The sequence below is a fragment of the Scylla paramamosain genome, chromosome 20 (assembly GCF_035594125.1).
Source record: "Scylla paramamosain isolate STU-SP2022 chromosome 20, ASM3559412v1, whole genome shotgun sequence".
Taxonomy (NCBI): Eukaryota; Metazoa; Arthropoda; class Malacostraca; order Decapoda; family Portunidae; genus Scylla; species Scylla paramamosain.
The window spans coordinates 3,413,156-3,429,226 of record NC_087170.1 but is presented as its reverse complement, the minus strand read 5'-3'; the positions used below and the strand labels follow the sequence as shown (position 1 = coordinate 3,429,226).

Genomic DNA, 16,071 nt, shown 5'->3' with positions numbered 1-16,071 from the left:
ACTTAACGTCCAAAGTGGAGCACATTCTGACCCTCTTCCCTTATGCAGAGATCTCCATTCTTGGAGACGTAAATGTTCACCACCAGCTTTGGCTTTCCTCTCCCTTCACTGACCATCCTGGTGAACTAGCCTGCAACTTTGCTATCCTCCACGACCTAGAGCAATTGGTGCAAAACCCTACTCGTATTCCAGACCGTCTTGGAGATACGCCCAACATTCTTGACCTTTTCCTGACCTCTAATCTTTCTGCTTATGCTGTCACCCTTTCTTCTCCGTTGGGCTCCTCCGATCACAATCTCATATCTGTATCTTGTCCAATTGCTCCGATCCCTTCTCAGGATCTCCCTAAGCGAAGGTGCCTCTGGCGTTTTGCTCCTGCTATTTGGGGAGACCTGAGGAGGTATTTTGCTGATTTTCCTTGGAATGACTACTGCTCCCGTGTCAGGGACCCGTCTTTGTGTGCTGAGCACATAACAGAGGTGATAAGTGTCTGGCATGGAGGCGTATATTCCTCACTCGTTTTATCGTTCTAAACCTTCTAAACCTTGGTTTAACACAGCTTGTTCTCGTGCTATACATGACAGAGAGGTGGCCCACAAAAGGCCTTCCATCACCAGAATCTCATGCACTTTATATTTCTGCCGGGAACCATGCCAAGTCCGTTCTCCAACTAGCCAAAAACTCCTTCATTAACAGAAGGTGTCAAAACCTTTCAAAATCTAACTCTCCTCGTGACTTCTGGTATGTAGCCAAAAATATTTCCAATAACTTTGCTTCTTCTTTCCCTCCTCTATATCAACCAGATGGCACCACTGCTATCACATCTATTTCTAAAGCTGATCTCTTCGCTCAGATCTTTGCTAAAATCTCTACCTTTGACGATTCTGGGCTTGTTCCTCCCTCTCCTTCACCCTCTGACTATTTCATACCACCTACTAAAATTCTTCGCAATGGTGTTTTCTATGCCCTCGCTGGCGTAAATCTTCGGAAGGCTTATGGACCTGATGGGGTCCCTCCTATTGTTCTCCGAAACTCTGCTTCCGTGCTTGCACATTGCCTAGTCAAACTCTTTCAGCTCTGTCAACATCTACCTTTCCTTCTTGCTGGAAGTTTGCCTACATTCAACTTGTTCCTAAAAAAAAACTACCGCCCTATTGCTTTAATTTCCTGCCTATCTAAAATTTTTGAGGCTATCCTCAACAGGAAGACTCTTAAACATCTATCACTTCACAACCATCTATCTGATCGCCAGTATGGGTTCCGTCAAGGCCATTCTACTGGTGATCTTCTGGCTTTCCTTACTGAGTCTTGGTCATCCTCTTTTAGAGATTTTGGTGAAACTTTTTGCTGTTGCCTTGGACATATCAAAAGCTTTTGATAGAGTCTGGCACAAAGTTTTGATTTTCAAACTACCCTGCTATGGCATCTATCCTTCTCTCTGTAACTTCCTCTCAAGTTTCCTTTCTGACCGTTCTATTGCTGCTGTGGTAGACGGTCACTGCTCTTCTCCTAAATCTATTAACAGTGGTGTTCCTCAGGGTTCTGTCCTGTGACCCACTCTCTTCTTATTATTCATTAATGATCTTCTAAATCAAACTTCCTTTCCTATCCACTCCTACGCTGATGATACCACCATGCACTTTTCCACGTCTTTTCATAGGCGTCCACCCCTTCAGTAGGTAAACATTTCACGCAGGGAAGCCACAGAACGCTTGATTTCTGATCTTTCTAAATGTTCTGATTGGGGCAGAGCAAACTTGGTATTGTTCAATGCCTCAAAAACTCAATTCCTCCATCTGTCAACTCGACACATCCTTCCAGACAACCATCCCCTCTTCTTTAATGACATTCAACTGTCCCCCTCTTCTACACTGAGCATCCTCGGTCTGTCCTTTACTTATAATCTGAACTGGAAACTTCACATCTCATCTCTAGCTAAAACAACTTCTATGAAGTTAGGTGTTCTGAGACGTCTCCGCCAGTTTTGCTCACCCAGCCTAGTTGGTAATTCTGTACAAGGGCCTTATCCGTCCATGTATGGAGTATGCTTTACATGTCTGGGGAGGGGGGGGGGTTTCCACTCATCCTGGTCTTCTAGACAGGGTGGAATCAAAAGCTTTTCGTGTCATCAACTGACTGTCTTCAGGCTCTCTCTCACCGCCGCCATGTTGCATCTCTAGCTGTCTTCTACGGCTATTTTCATGCCAACTGCTCTTCTGATCTTGCTAACTGCATGCCTCCCTTCCTCCCGCGGCCTCGCTGCACAAGACTTTCTTCTTTCTCTCACCCCTATTCTGTCCACCTCTCTAACGCAAGAGTTAACCAGTATTTTCAATCATTCATCCCTTTCTCTGGTAAACTCTGAACTCCCTGCCTGCTTCTGTATTTCCACCTTCCTATGACTTGAATTCCTTCAAGAGGGAGGTTTCAAGACACTTATTCGTCAGTTTTTCACTACTGCTTTGACTCTTTTATGGGACTGACATTTCAGTGGGCATTTTTTTTATTGAATTTATGTTGCCCTTGGCCAGTGTTCTTCCTATATAAAAGAAAAAAAATCTATAACTCTAATATTAGGAGTGGTTGCGTAAAAAAAAATAAATAAAAAAAAAAAAAAAAAAAAAAAATATATATATATATATATATATTCGTATATATATATATATATATATATATATATATATATATATATATATATATATATATATATATATATATATATATATATATATATAATGGGAAAGATTTAGATGCAAGAAATATTGAATTATGTTTGAATTATGTTAGGCTATCTGCTGGTGAAAGTTATTGTTCACCGAGGGATGCTGCAAGTGAACTAGAGGATAAAGTTTACTGCGGAAATGTGTATGTGATGTCCAGGCCTAATTGAATGAACAATAAATCTATTCAGTTAACATATAAAGGCGACAGGAGAGGTCGTCTGCTTCGTTACCACTGTTCACGCAACTAACGCAGCTGTTGATAAGGTATTCTTACAAAGTGAAGACATTTAACAAGCAATCAATGTCACTGTGTTGGTTTGATTTTTACTTATCATCAAGGTCAAGAGCATTATCATTTATTATCATTATCTGTTTGTGTGGAAGATAATGATTGGCATTAAAATATAAAAATAATCATGATAATAGTGATAAAACAACAACAACAACAACAACAATAATAATAATAATAATAAAGTACATTAGAAAAAGAAGAAGAAGAAAGGTGGTTGTTAGTAGCGAAACACTGGCAAAGGATGATGTATTTCATTCCCTGCTCGTTTTGTCGTTGTCCCATATGCACGATCAACATATTCTGAGCTGCATTAAAAGTGTCAAACTCTATTTAACGAGTACTGTCCTGACCTTCTCAGGTCGGACAGCTCTGTCTGGCTTGTCTCTCTGTCTCCTGTTTTTGTTTCCTACAACTGATAATATACACCGTGATGTTAGTGACTTTTTGCCCCAACAACGCTTGCATTGGCATAAAATTTATTTTTCAGTACTTCGATCATCGTTTATTTTCTTATAACTTTCAAAAAGGATCATTTGCGAATAACAGTTTTTTTTTCCATACTTTGTCCATACAGTCTATTTTCCCATAATTTTCAATAAGGTTAATTTTGAACCACTTTTATATGCCTATAAGTACGTAACATTTGTAGTGCTGAACTGCGTACTGCGTATAGATAGGCAACACATATAAAGAAAATGTTTTTTTGAGAGTTAGAAAAATGGGAATATGCGATTTATATGGACATATAATCTCGACATAACCTTCCAGACAGTATGTGACAGTATGTGATGAGCTTGATATTTTGGGTGTCAGATTCGACTCAAAACTGTCTTTTGAACGGCACATCAGGCGTCTTGTCAGTTCTGCCTCGCAAAAGCTTGGCGTTTTGAGGAAGGCTTACCGGATTTTTGGTGACCAGTCTATCTCTGCCAGCTGCTTTCGGTGTTTTATTCTTCCACTGCTGGAGTATTGTGCTCCTGTGTGGTCTTCCGCAGCTGTCTCCCACCTCCGTCTCATTGACAGAGTTGTCTCCTCCGCTAGGTTCCTCTGTGGTGGCGAAGCAGCTTGGGATCTTGGTCACCGACGCAATGTCAGCAGTGTCTGCATGCTATATAAAATCCATGCCAACCAGCTTCACCCGCTGAATGCCTCCATCCCAAATGCATTTGTGCCCACCAGAAACACTCGACTTGCGTCAAATTCACATGCGCGCTGCTTACAGCAGGTTAGGTGTCACACCAGTCAGTTTCAGCGAAGCTTTGTTCCTTGTGCTGTAAGACTTTGGAACATGCTTGACAAGGGCACATGCACTGCGAGTGATGTGCAAAAATTCAAGTCTGCTTCGAACAAAATCTTGAAGAGTCTAGTCAATTAAACTCTGGTTGCTTTTGCAGCTATACCTGTGATAAATTATGTAACTATACCTGTGATTTTATTCCATCAAGTTTTAAGTAGTTATACTACATTTACTCGTGTTGTCTGACATATATTAAATAAGTCAGAATTGTTGATTTTTTTTGTTGAATTTTTTTGTGAGTTTTAATAATTCTCAGTTCGTTGAGGCGTTCTTTATAATTGTTTAACCTATTTTCTCCTCCTGCTCTGATTTCATCCTACTATTGTGCTAATTGCTTTTCCTTTCTTCTTTCTACGGTCAAGGTGGGTGGGGGTTGTCATCTGGCAACTTATAGCGCTTGCGCTCGTCCCACTCTGCCTTCTCCGTTATGTTTAATAATAATAATAATAATAATCCCCTCTTCTTTAATGACACTCAACTGTCCCCCTCTTCTACACTGAACATCCTTGGTCTGTCCTTTACTTATAATCTGAACTTGAAACTTCACATCTCATCTCTAGCTAAAAACAACTTCTATGAAGTTAGGCGTTCAGCGACGTCTCCGCCTGTTTTTTTTCACCACCCACCCAATTACTAACTCTGTAGAAGGGCATTATCCGTATATGTATAGAGTATCCTTCATATGTCTGGGGGGGGGGGAGTCCATTCATACCACTCCTCTAGATAGGGTGGAATCAAAAGCTTTTCGTCTCATGAATTCCTCTCTTCTAACTGACTGTCTTCAACCTCTGTCTCATCGCCGCAGTGTTGCATTTCTAGCTGTCTTTTATCGCTATTTTCATGCTGGTTGCTCTTCTGATCTTGCTAACTGCATGCCTTCCTTCCTCACGCGGCCTTGCTGCACAAGACTATCTTCTTTCTCTCACCACTATTCTATCCACCTCTCTAATGAAAGAGTTAACCAGTATTCTCAATCATTCGTCCCTTTCTCTGGTAAACTCTGGAATTTCCTGTCTGCATCTGTATTTCCACCTTCCTATGACTTGATTTCCTTCAAGAGCGAGGTTTCAAGACACTTAACCTTCAATTTTTGACTACAGCTTTGGACCCTTTTATGGGATTGACATCTCAGTGGGCATTTTTTTTTATTATTGTATTTTTATTGACCTTGGCCAGTGTCCCTCCCACATAAAAAAAAAAAAAAAAATATATATATATATATATATATATATATATATATATATATATATATATATATATATATATATATATATATATATATATATATATATGTATATATATATATATATATATATATATATATATATATATATATATATATATATATATATATATATATATATATATATATATATATATATATTTATATATATATATATATATATATATATATATATATATATATATATATATATATATATATATATATATATATATATATATATATATATATATATGTATATATATATATATATATATATATATATATATATATATATATATATATATATATATATATATATATATATATATATATATGATCAACGAGTGAGGGTTGAGTCATACTTAAACTATCAAGGAATCAGTTGGGTCTACTTATGAGGTAAAAAAAAAAATAAATAAATAAATAAATGAAAATTGTGTGTGTGTGTATATATATATATATATATATATATATATATATATATATATATATATATATATATATATATATATATATATATATATATATATATATATATATATATATATATATATATATATATATATATATATATATATATATATATATATATATATATATATATATGATCAACGAGTGAGGGTTGAGTCATACTTAAACTATCAAGGAATCAGTTGGGTCTGCTTATGAGGTAAAAAAAAAAAAAAAAATAAATAAATAAATGAAAATTGTGTGTGTGTGTGTATATATATATATATATATATATATATATATATATATATATATATATATATATATATATATATATATATATATATATATATATATATATATATATATATATATATATATATATATATATTTGGAGTGAAGGTAGAAATTATTGATAGGAGAATGTATTGTGTATTCTAGTAATTTAATGTTAAAATCTCCAGTTAGTATTACTTTATTGTTGTGAATATTATTATGTAATAATAAACAAAGAATATGTGTAAATTTATCAACTGCCACATGCTTACTTTTAGTCCTGAATATTGCACAAATAGTTAAGAGATTCTGTACTGATTTAAATTTTATTAATTTCAATAATTTCATTGGCTACTGGAAGATCATGTAACTATCCTGAATGATGATGTCAGCAACAAAGACTGGAATTCTTCCCTGAGCACGTCTGTCTAACAAGATGGTAAGCGTAATAACCATCAAGCTGATAGAGTTTTTTTTTTTTTTTTTTTTTTTGTTGCTAGAAAGCCAAGTTTCTGAAACAGCAAGGACATGGGGGGGAGCAAAGGTTGAATGAAAATTAAGTTATTAGATCATAATTTTTGGGAAAGGAACATAAATTTAAATAAAGTAAATTAAATTTACACGAATCTTGAAGACTAACGCTGTTGTAAGAATTTAATTCATAGTATTTAGAAATCGAGTTTAGGTCTAAATGATCATGTAGTTGGTTGATTATTTCCATCTGAGAAGCTGTGCACGTTGAATGAACCACGCTTCTTCTACCTAGGCCATTTTTGGAAACTTGAGTGAGTGGCACCTCGTCACTGTCGTGGAGAAAATGGGACTTTCCGTTTCTCGTTCATGTCGGGAGGAACGTCTCACCACGGGACATGCGGTGCTCCTCTTTGTGGAGAATATGCTTGCTTCCTCCACAGCATCTAATATCGGCATATACGTAGTTTTAATTCAATTTTTTGTAATGGTTTGCCATATTTAGCGAATTTTAGCTTTCAGCCTACCGCAATTTTGTTATTACCATTTATTTTACACTGCAATTTTAATTGCCTTTAGTATATATATATTTTTTTCCTTTCCTCTTTTTCTTTTACCAAAGTTTCGTCACTTTTATATAATTTTGTAGCGCCGTTATATGACCCTTTTAAATCAATCGGTATTTTACCTGGGTCAGACACTCTTCGCTCAGGAGCATTTCATTTGGGCGCAAAAATATGTGCGTTGTTATTTCATTTGGCGCCAGTACTCCACTTCATTTGGGTGCCAACATAGCAGGCAATTCTTTGACCGCGAAAATGTGGTTACAAGTTGTTTGTGTTTCGTCAAGAGAGAGAGAACTTTCTTGAAGTTCTACTTCAACCACAACACTTAAAAAAAAAAAAAAAAAAAAAAAAAAAAAATATATATATATACGAGTATATACTCGTATATATATATATATATATATATATATATATATATATATATATATATATATATATATATATATATATATATATATATATATATATATATATATATATATATATATATATATATATATATCTGTGTATACAAAGCGCAGACGAAATTCTCCAATATTGCCTAGGGATCTTGAAGTTCATGTGTATCTGGTTTGTCCGGTCTACTTTAATTGCTAAAATTGTAGCATAAAGTTGCTCAACAAATTTTTAAACAGGGTGGAATCAAAAACTTTTCGTCTTATCAACTCCTGTCCTCTGACTGAGCCTCTCTCATCGCCGCAATGTTGCTTCTCTTGGTATCTTCAACCGCTATTTTCATGCCAACTGCTCTTCTGATCTTGCTAATTACATTTCTTCCCTCCTTCAGCGGCCTCGCTGCACAAGACTTTCTTCTTTCTCTCACCAATTTCTCTCACCTCTCACCCCTCTCCACCTCTCTAATACAAGAGTTAACCAGCATTCTCAATAATGAATTCTTTTTTTCTAGTAAACTCTGGAACTCCCTGCCTGCTTCTCTATTTCCACCATTCGACGACTTAAACTCTTTCAACTCAAGTGAAGTCAAGTAATTTTTGACGACCACTTTCGAGTCTGTTTGGGAACCGGCACTTCAGTGGGCTTTTTTTTTTTTTTTTAATGCAGTTTTGTTGCCCTTGGGCAGTGGCCCTCCTACAAAAATTAAAAAAAAATAAAAGTTCCAGTTGGCATAGGTAATACCTTTATATATATATATATATATATATATATATATATATATATATATATATATATATATATATATATATATATATATATATATATATATATATAATATATGTATATATATATATATATATATATATATATATATATATATATATATATATATATATATATATATATATATATATATATATATATATATATATATATATATATACCAGGAGGAGGCAGTAGACACCTGCCGAAACGATAATTACTCCCAGTGAGGTCTAAAGCACTGTTCAGGGGGTGCTGTGAACTTATCATTAAACCCAGCTGTGACCTCACTGAACGTTTCCCTTTGTGTCTCACAACACAAGGGGGTAGTCACAGCCTGCCCTCTAAAGACAACTCTCTTCCTCCACACAAAACTACAAGCACCTAATAACACACACACCCTTCACTCAAAAAATTTTAAAATCATGGCGACTCCTACACCAGCCTCGGAGTCCCCATCTGGGGAGGGGACCATAAATGTCCCCAGGTCGGACTGCCTTTCCGTCGACGACCGTAAGTGTCTTGACACCCCCCTCAACTTTTTCTTCATTAACTTCTGCAACATTCGCGGTCTAAGATCTAATTTTCAATCTGTAGAACACCACCTCTCCTCTTCTAAACCTCATCTTCTTTTCCTCACTGAAACTCAGGTGTCTGAGGCAACTGACAATAGCCCCTTTTCTGTTCCCTCCTACTTTCTCTATCCTCATTTTTGATCCAAAGCTGGATGCTGCGTTTATGTGCGGAATGACTTAACCTGCTCTCGTGCCCACGCTCTTGAATCTTCCGAGTTTTCCACCATCTGGCTTCGACTACAGAGTCATTCTCATACTAAATTTATCTGTGCTGTATACCTCTCTCCTAACTCCTCTGACTATAAGAAATTCTTTGACTACTTAACTTCCAAAGTGGAGCACATTCTGACCCTCTTCCCTTTTGCAGAGATCTCCATTCTTGGAGACTTCAATGTTCACCACCAGCTTTGGCTTTCCTCTCCCTTCACTGACCATCCTGGTGAACTAGCCTACAACTTTGCTATCCTCCATGACCTAGAGCAATTGGTGCAACACCCTACTCGTATTCCTGACCGTCTTGGAGATACGCCCAACATTCTTGACCTTTTCCTGACCTCTAATCCTTCTGCTTATGCTGTCACCCTTTCTTCTCCGTTGGGCTCCTCCGATCACAATCTCATATCTTTATCTTGTCCTATCACTCCAATCCCTCCTCAGGATCCCCCTAAGCGAAGGTGCCTCTGGCGTTTTGCCTCTGCTAGTTGGGGGGACCTGAGGCGGTATTTTGCTGATTTTCCTTGGAATGACTACTGCTTCCGTGTCAGAGACCCGTCTTTGTGTGCTGAGCGCATAACAGAGGTGATAGTGTCTGGCATGGAGGCGTACATTCCTCACTCTTTTTCTCGTCCTAAACCTTCTAAACCTTGGTTTAACACAGCTTGTTCTCGTGCTATACATGATAGAGAGGTGGCCCACAAAAGGTACTTAAGCCTTCCTTCACCAGAATCTCATGCACTTTATATTTCTGCCCGGAACCATGCCAAGTCTGTTCTCCAACTAGCCAAAAACTCCTTCATTAACAGAAAATGTCAAAACCTTTCAAGATCTAACTCCCCTCGTGATTTCTGGCATCTAGCCAAAAATATCTCCAATAACTTTGCTTCTTCTTCTTTCCCTCCTCTACTTCAACCAGATGGCACCACTGCTATCACATCTATTTCTAAAGCTGAACTCTTTGCTCAAACCTTTGCTAAAAACTCTACCTTGGATGATTCTGGGCTTGTTCCTCCCTCTCCTCCACCCTCTGACTACTTCATGCCTCGTATTAAAATTCTTCGTAATGATGTTTTCCATGCCCTCGCTGGCCTAAACCCTCAGAAGGCTTATGGACCTGATGGGGTCCCTCCTATTGTTCTCCGAAACTGTGCCTCCGTGCTTGCACCTTGCCTAGTCAAACTCTTTCAGCTCTGTCTGTCAACATCTACCTTTCCTTCTTGCTGGAAGTTTGCCTACATTCAACCTGTTCCTAAAAAGGGTGACCGCTCTAATCCCTCAAACTACCGTCCTATTGCTTTAATTTCCTGCTTATCTAAAGTTTTTGAATCTATCCTCAACAGGAAGATTCTTAAACATCTATCACTTCACAACCTTCTATCTGATCGCCAGTATGGGTTCCGTCAAGGACGCTCTACTGGTGATCTTCTGGCTTTCCTTACTGAGTCTTGGTCATCCTCTTTTAGAGACTTTGGTGAAACTTTTGCTGTTGCCTTGGACATATCAAAAGCCTTTGATAGAGTCTGGCACAAAGCTTTGATTTCCAAACTACCCTCCTACGGTTTCTATCCTTCTCTCTGTAACTTCATCTCAAGTTTCCTTTCTGACCGTTCTATTGCTGCTGTGGTAGACGGTCATTGTTCTTCTCCTAAATCTATTAACTGTGGTGTTCCTCAGGGTTCTGTCCTGTCACCCACTCTCTTCTTATTATTCATTAATGATCTTCTAAACCAAACTTCTTGTCCTATCCACTCCTATGCTGATGATACCACCCTGCACTTTTCCACGTCTTTTCATAGACGTCCAACCCTTCAGGAGGTAAACATATCACGCAGGGAAGCCACAGAACGCCTGACTTCTGATCTTTCTAAAATTTCTGATTGGGGCAGAGCAAACTTGGTATTGTTCAATGCCTCAAAAACTCAATTCCTCCATCTATCAACTCGACACAATCTTCCAGACAACTATCCCCTCTTCTTCAATGACACTCAACTGTCCCCCTCTTCTACACTGAACATCCTCGGTCTGTCCTTTACTTATAATCTGAACTGGAAACTTCACATCTCATCTCTAGCTAAAACGGCTTCTATGAAGTTAGGTGTTCTGAGACGTCTCCGCCAGTTTTTTCTCACCCCCCCAGCTGCTAACTCTGTACAAGGGCCTTATCCGTCCATGTATGGAGTATGCTTCACATGTCTGGGGGGGTTCCACTCATACTGCTGTTCTAGACAGGGTGGAATCAAAAGCTTTTCGTCTCATCAACTCCTCTCCTCTAACTGACTGTCTTCAGCCTCTCTCTCACCGCCGCAATGTTGCATCTCTTGCTGTCTTCTACCGCTATTTTCATGCTAACTGCTCTTCTGATCTTGCTAACTGCATGCCTCCACTCCTTCCGCGGCCTCGCTGCACAAGACTTTCTTCTTTCTCTCACTCCTATTCTGTCCACCTCTCTAACGCAAGAGTTAACCAGTATTCTCAATCATTCATCCCTTTCTCTGGTAAACTCTGGAACTCCTTGCCTGCTTCTGTATTTCCACCTTCCTATGACTTGAATTCCTTCAAGAGGGAGGTTTCAAGACACTTATCCACCAATTTTTGACCACTGCTTTGACCCTTTTAGGGACTGGCATTTCAGTGGGCATTTTTTTTATTAGATTTTTGTTGCCCTTGGCCAGTATCCTTCCTACATAAAAAAAAAAAAAAAAAAAAAAAAAAAAAAAAATATATATATATATATATATATATATATATATATATATATATATATATATATATATATATATATATATATATATATATATATATAAAAGTTCCAGTTGGCATAGGTAATACCTTTATATATATATATATATATATATATATATATATATATATATATATATATATATATATATATATATATATATATATATTCCTTGGAAGATGCTCCTCATATATATATATATATATATATATATATATATATATATATATATATATATATATATATATATATATATATATATATATATATATATATATATATATATATATATATATATATATGAAGGGCATCGTACAAGGAAAAAAAAAAAGGCCCACTGAGGTGCCAGTACCCAAAGAGCAAAATACGATCCTGAAAACTTAGAGCATAATTGTCTTGAAACCTCTTTCTTGAATTTGAGGTACAGGAAGAAGGAAGTACAAAACTATGCAGAGAGTTCCGAAGATTAACAGAAAGGGAGTGTGCTTGATAATATTGATTAACTCTTACATTAGAATGGTGGACAGAATAGAGAATGGTGAACAGAATAGAGAGGTGGCCCACAAAAGGTACTTAAGCCTTCCATCACCAGAATCTCATGCACTTTATATTTCTGCACGGAACCATGCCAAGTCTGTCCTCCGACTAGCCAAAAACTCCTTCATTAACAGAAAATGTCAAAATCTTTCAAGATCCAACTCCCCTCGTGATTTCTGGCATCTAGCCAAAAATACTTACAATAACTTTGCTTCTTCTTCTTTTCCTCCTCTATTTCAACCAGATGGCACCACTGCTATCACATCTATTTCTAAAGCTGAACTCTTCGCTCAAACCTTTGCTAAAAACTCCACCTTGGACGATTCTGGGCTTGTTCCTCCCTCTCCTCCACCCTCTGACTACTTCATGCCACGTATTAAAATTCTTCGCAATGATGTTTTCCATGCCCTCGCTGGCCTAAACCCTCGGAAGGCTTATGGACCTGATGGGGTCCCTCCTATTGTTCTCCGAAACTGTGCCTCCGTGCTTGCACCTTGCCTAGTCAAACTCTTTCAGCTCTGTCTGTCAACATCTACCTTTCCTTCTTGCTTGAAGTTTGCCTACATTCAACCTGTTCCTAAAAAGGATGACCGTTCTAATCTAAACTACCGTCCTATTGCTTTAATTTCCTGCCTATCTAAAGTTTTTTAATCTATTCTCAACAGGAAGATTCTTAATCATCTATCACTTCACAGCCTTCTATCTGGTCGCCAGTATGGGTTCCGTCAAGGCCGCTCAACTGGTGATCTTCTGGCTTTCCCTACTAAGTCTTGGTCATCCTCTTTTAGAGATTCTGGTGAAACTTTTGCTGTTGCCTTGGACATATCAAAAGCTTTTGATAGAGTGTGGCACAAAGCTTTGATTTCCAAACTACCCTCCTACGGTTTTATCCTTCTCTCTGTAACTTTATCTCAAGTTTCCTTTCTGACCGTTCTATTGATGCTGTGGTAGACGGTCACTGTTCTTCTCCTAAATCTATTAACAGTGGTGTTCCTCAGGGTTCTGTCCTGTCACCCACTCTCTTCTTATTATTCATTAATGATCTTCTAAACCAAACTTCTTGTCCTATCCACTCCTACACTGATGATACCACCCTGCACTTTTCCACGTCTTTTCATAGACGTCCAACCCTTCAGGAAGTAAACATATCACGCAGGGAAGCCACAGAACGCTTGACTTCTGATCCTTCTAAAATTTCTGATTGGGGCAGAAAACATCCTTGGTCTGTCCTTTACTTATAATCTGAACTGGAAATTTCACATCTCATCTCTATCTAAAACAGCTTCTATGAAGTTAAGCGTTCTGAGACGTCTCCGCCCCCCCCAGCTGCTAACTCTGTACAAGGGCCTTATCCGTCCATGTATGGAGTATGCTTCACGTGTCTGGGGGGATTCCACTCATACTGCTCTTCTAGACAGGGTGGAATCAAAAGCTCCTCTAACTGACTGTCTTCAGCCTCTCTCTCACCGCCGCAATGTTGCATATCTAGCTGTCTTCTACCGCTATTTTCATGCTAACTGCTCTTTTGATCTTGCAAACTGCATGCCTTCCCTCTTTCCGCGGCCTCGCTGCACAAGACTTTCTTCTTTCTCTCATCCCTATTCTGTCCACATCTCTAACGCAAGAGTTAACCAGTATTCTCAATCATTCATCTCTTTCTCTGGTAAACTCTGGAACTCCCTGCCTGCTTCTGTATTTCCACCTTCCTATGACTTGAAATCCTTCAAGAGGGAGGTTTCAAGAAACTTATTCATCAATTTTTGACTACTGCTTTGACACTTTTATGGGACTGGCATTTCAGTGGGCATTTTTTTTTTATTGGATTTTTGTTGCCCTTGGCTAGTGTCACTCCTACTTAATAAAAAAAAAAAAGCGTGAGAGAAAATAGAAAGTTTTGTGCATCGAAGGCATGGGAGGAGGGAAGGCATGCAGTTAGCAAGATCAGAAGAGCAGTTAGCGTGAAATAGAAAAAAAAAAAAATCCGGTAGAAGATACCAAAAAAAAAAAAAATGCACCATTGCGGCGATTTTCGTTGTTAGTGATGTGTCAACAAACTATTTTCAGCACACATGAAAGACACGATTTTACTGAACTCATCACCCAAATAAAGTTTATTACTGCATCCAAATATTTTTTTTTTCCTAGATGTAATACCAATGCGCCCTAATATAATATGCCCCTTCGCTCAATAATTTTTTTTTTCCCTCCCCAGCGATCCGAGGTTTTACCTCAACTGAAAAGATGTCTCTCTCTCTCCGTCTCTCTCTCTCTCTCTCTCTCTCTCTCTCTCTCTCTCTCTCTCTCTCTCTCTCTCTCTCTCTCTCTCTCTCTCTCTCTCTCTCTCTCCATGAAGCAACAGTGAGGGAAATGTGGAGACATGAATGATGTATCATATATTGTTAACATATCCCTAGGTACGTCTCAGCGGAGGAATAACACAGTGCTGTGCTAAAGTACTGCCTCACATCGCATGTTCGGGGTGTAGCAAATCCACTTGTGGAAAGCATGGTTGGGTGTTGTTTCTTTTTTAAACCAGGAGCTACGTCTTCATGTTGCAGTATACGAGTATGTGCCAAGGTTTTCCACTCAAAAGATCACATCAGTAAGCCATCTAAAATTAATGAGATCTCTTATTTTTGAACGTCGGAGGAATTGCATACAAAAAGGTCAAGGATGTTGGGCATACTTCCAAGACGGTCAGGAATACGAATGGAAGTGAAAGCCGAAGCTGATGGTGAACATGAGAATATTCAAGAATGGAGATCATCTCGATATGGAAATTATTCAGGATGTGCTCTACTTTGAAAGATAAATAATAAAAAAAAAAAATGAAGTTTGATATCTTAGAGGAGAGATATACAACACAGATGAGTTTAGTGTGAGTGACTCTGAATTCTAAGGGAGATGTAGGAAATTCAGAACATGGTCACGAAACCACGGTAGGTCGTTGTGCACACAGACACATCTTCCAGGTTTGAATTAAAAATGAGGATAGAAAAAAAATAGGAGAGATTCAAGGAGTTCCTGTCAGTAGCCTCAAATATCTATGTTTCGGTGAGAAAATTATGTTTGTTAAAGGACAGGTGATGATCCACAGCGAATGTTGTAGTTAATGTAGAACAGTTAAGGGAAGTGTGAAGACACTTTCATTCGGTACGCAAGGGGTCCGACCTGGGGACAGATGGTGGCTCCTAGGCTCGTTAAACGGAAATCTTTTTCAGTGAATGTGTACGTGCGTGAGGTGATTGTACTGTAATGTGATTAGGAAGAGTGTTGTCTTGTACTGTAATGTGATTAGGCAGAGTGTTGTCTTAATAAGGCACGCCGTGACTACACAAATCATATTTATATATAATATAATTAAAAACAAGTAATAATAGCACAAACCTATCACAAGTGGAGTGGTGGCACCCATGGCAGCTGAAAGGTAGTTGTGTTCTAGTGGCTCTAGACTTCTTGGGGCGTTGATGTAAGGAGGTGCATGGTGGGAACCTAGTCATGTGTGTACGATATGGGCCATGGCGGGAAAGGTTCAGCAGAGGAGG

At 38.0% G+C, this 16,071-nt stretch overlaps 1 protein-coding gene across 2 annotated transcripts in view; it reads right to left on the bottom strand.

Moving 5' to 3' along the window:
- LOC135110175 (uncharacterized) overlaps positions 1-16,071 on the bottom strand; it is a 95,385-nt gene extending 79,314 nt beyond the window's left edge. For both annotated transcript variants that reach the window (XM_064022177.1, XM_064022176.1), the window contains exon 1: positions 15,914-16,071. In XM_064022177.1, the coding sequence (XP_063878247.1) occupies positions 15,914-15,941 (28 nt within the window). In that variant the 5' untranslated portion in view covers positions 15,942-16,071. The remainder of the gene's footprint in view (positions 1-15,913) is intronic.